The following is a 3592-nucleotide window of genomic DNA, read 5'->3' as shown; positions in this document are numbered from 1 at the left end:
GTAGAACCGGTCGAAGAAAGGTTTAGAAAAAAGATCCTCTAGTCGGCAACTACTACCAAACTTGTCTTGTTTCAGTCGGCCTAGCACAGATGATACAAACGCCACCTGCATAGGCCTTTTGTTCTCGAAAAGGACTAAAAATTACTCAATCAATACTTATTAAAAAGGGAACCAGTAGAAGAAAGGCTTAGAAAAAGTTCCTGTAGTCGGCAACCAGAATGGAGCTTATCTTTCCTCGAGAGGCTATGCCTTCCGAGGAGAGGATACAAACATCACCCCTACACACATGCACACACTAAACTACACATACTTTTTCTTTTTGGAAAGCACGGAAAAGTACTTAGTCAATTCTTTTGAAAAACGGTCTCCTAGTGTTAGATTATTATTATTATTATTATTATTATTATTATTATTATTATTATTATTATTATTATTATTATTATTATTCCTGACACCTCCAAGGAGTCCGAAGACTCATCGCGGGAGGATACCTACAACTGTCTCAACCACTACACCGAACTTCTACTACCTAGTATTACATAGAGCTAAGTGCTCTCTCCTATTTGCTTGGATAAAACAAATAAATAAATAAAATAAAAAATAACTGCTTTAACAATTTTTTGTTTAATTTTTTTGTTTTAGAATTTTTTTTGTTATTTGAAATTTTTCATTTTTTCGATTTAGCTATTAAAAGATAAGTAATCTAGCGCGAGCATATCAATGAACGAATTCTAAATGAAAAGCAGGTGTATTTGGCTTGTTTAGGCGTTATTTTTTAAATACAAATTGCTCCTCATAATTCAAAACACGTTAGGGTAGATAGCAGTCATATGTTTTTGCAGTTGTGTAAGTATATTTTGGTAGTTTGATGTGTTGTTGTTGTTGAAGTTTTATTAAACATTGAAGTTGTTTTTAATCGAATGAGGGAATAAGTTATAATGCATTTATATTGAATATATTTCCTTTTGGAAAAAAGAAACTTCATCGAAGTATACTTTCTCGCTGTTATTCTGTGAGGTGCGGTTTGGCTGATAGTCTTATTGTGAATCTGACGACTCGGTTTTTAAACCGGATATGTCTTCAGAAAATTTTGAAAATGCAGAAGGCGACTTTATAAATTTGCGAGATGAGATAGCTGCTAAAGTGAAAAGACTACCAGAAACTTCCGGAGAAGCAAGAAAATCTTTAATTCGAGAAATTGAGAGGCATTTTGATGAAACTCGTTTGCTTCTGAATGAAATGGAAAACGAAGTTAAAGGCGCCCCGATCTCATATCGTACTGACATGAATAATCGCATCAAAGAGTATCAACAAGATTACAGTATCTTACGTAAAAAATTACTTCAAGCCGAACAGATAACTGCTAGGAATGAAAACCCAACAACTGGTATTCATAATTCAGCACCATCAAATGAATCAAATCAGAGAACTCTTCTCCTTCAGATAAACAGAACCCTAAACAATACTTCTTCAAGCGTTGCTCATTCCGAACAGATTGCAGTAGAAACAGATCAAGTAGGAATTGCAGTTGTGGATGAACTTCATACCCAGCGAGAATCTTTAATTAGGACGAAAGAACGTCTAGTAGGTACAGATTCGAACATTTCACAGAGTAGAAAAATTTTAAGATCTATGCACAGGAGAGTTTTAACTAACAAATTGATATTAATAGTAATCATTCTTCTTGAGATGGGAATATTAGGAGGAGTTGTATACTGGAAGTTTTTTCAGAAATGATTAGCATACTGCGTTTTCATATTTGTACAATGATATGTAATTACTGAATTTATAATGTTGTTGATGAACATATTTGGATGGTTTATTTTCCTAATTATGTATAAATTACCAAATATAAAATAGTATTAAAAAGCAGTATAGTATTTAGTTGTATATGATAGGTAATTTATCATGTCAGCAGTAGGCTGTATACATATTTGTGTCATGTACACACACATTTGTCAATGAAGTATTCTGCTTATCCCACTGGATTAACAGAAATGATTTTTAATTGGGGGGGGGGAATACAGAAAATAAACCAGGGAATTTATATTATAGAAACATTATTTACATTCTTAATGTATCTTATTCCATATATACTTATGTAATTGAGAAATGTAAAGGCATCAAGAATTTTGACATTAATCTAAAATAACAGCTTATGTTATACCATGATTTATTCACATGCTACAGTTGTCATCAGTGATGACATTACTGACTCATACTGATTGGCTCCAGAATGTTTCATGAACTTTGTATCATAGAAAAATATTCCTAAAGATCATTTAGAGATATTTTCATTAGTTGCATGCAGCTTACTTCAGTAGAGAACAAATAGCATTATCATTTTATATAGCTTTCTAAGTTTCTGACTTGCTTGAGCTTTTCAAATAGATCTTTTTCCTGAAAAATTATATATGTGAAATTTAGTTAACCAGCATGATTATTGAGATGTTGGAAAGTATAAGAAAAATTGATATTGAATGTCACAGTATCAAAAGCTAAACCAGTTTATGTTATCAAAGTTATTGTTGAATAATAACTTTTTAAAAAAATAATAAATAGATCATAAAAGAATATAAAAATAAGAACATACCAAGGAACTAGAGATAAAACTCTGCTTGCTTCTTTATATCAAAAACTGTCATGTAATTAAGAGCCAATAAAGGTGTAGGAAAAATTAGCAACATGCATGTAAATTGAGTTACACAATTTAACAGTGATAATTTTTAGGTAACTGAATGAGGGACTTGAAAAACATGACCAGGAGACCACCACATAGCTTTTATGAATTGTAGAAAACTAATGTTCTGACTTTGTATTCTATTTCCCAGTACTCTATTACAAAGTTTTCACTCAGATTTGAATAAAGAAGGATTGGATATAAATTTGGGTAGCTGACTAAAGTGTATATTTTTGATTTCTGAAATTACACACACACATACGACAATATAAAATAATAAACTGTCATGGGGTCTGGGTATTGTTGGGTTACACAGAGCCATGCTGTTTACATTAGAAAACAAATTAGATTCACCTCTCTCTCTCTCATTTGAATTGGAGATAGGCACTATTGATGTATGTAAAATAAATACCAGAAATATCAGGTTGACATAATTGTTGTTATTGAAACAAAGATTGAAATGAAATAAGTGACGCTCTTCAAAATAATTTTAACTTGATTTATTCAGGAATGATGCTATATTCAGGGAAAGGAGTAGCTATGCGAAAAACAGGCTGTGGAAGAGATATAACGAGACAGGTGAAGAGAAGATGCATGAAGAGTATACGACACAGACCAGAAGAGTGACTAGTATGATAAGGAAGACGAAACTGGAATATGAGAGGAGATTAGTCCTAAGATCCAAAGAAAATCCTAGGGAATTTTTTTAGATATGTGGCCAGTAGGAGGAGAAATGACTGTGGAAGAATGATATTTCTTCCACAGTCAATGAATGTATAAGAATGAAGAATGAGATAAAAATGGGAATAGAGTGACTGATGTAGAGGGCATCCTGGAGGAGTCAGAGGGATAGGGCAGGTTCGAGGTTTAGAGGTACAGGAGGAGAGTGTGTTTCAAATACTGAGTACTCTG

The 3592-nt window shown here is 32.6% G+C and overlaps 1 protein-coding gene across 1 annotated transcript; it reads left to right on the top strand.

The window, feature by feature from the left end:
- The first annotated feature begins 834 nt into the window (after nucleotides 1–834).
- Nucleotides 835–2885, top strand: LOC150105768 (vesicle transport through interaction with t-SNAREs homolog 1B-like). Its single transcript, XM_090393569.1, has one exon. It carries the CDS (start codon nucleotides 1075–1077, stop codon nucleotides 1735–1737), a length of 663 nt encoding a protein of 220 aa, XP_090249695.1. The 5' UTR covers nucleotides 835–1074; the 3' UTR covers nucleotides 1738–2885.
- The last annotated feature ends 707 nt before the right edge of the window (nucleotides 2886–3592 follow it).

The sequence above is a fragment of the Typopeltis vanoorti genome, chromosome 6, assembly GCF_054136105.1.
Source record: "Typopeltis vanoorti isolate ZY-2024b chromosome 6, IOZ_Tvanoo_1.0, whole genome shotgun sequence".
In the NCBI taxonomy this organism is placed as follows: domain Eukaryota; kingdom Metazoa; phylum Arthropoda; class Arachnida; order Uropygi; family Thelyphonidae; genus Typopeltis; species Typopeltis vanoorti.
This window is presented reverse-complemented; position numbering and strand designations above follow the sequence as displayed.

Coding starts and splice junctions, on each gene's coding strand:
- LOC150105768 (XM_090393569.1), top strand. CDS start 1,075: ATGTCTTCAGAAAATTTTGAAAATGCAGAAGGCGACTTTATAAATTTG.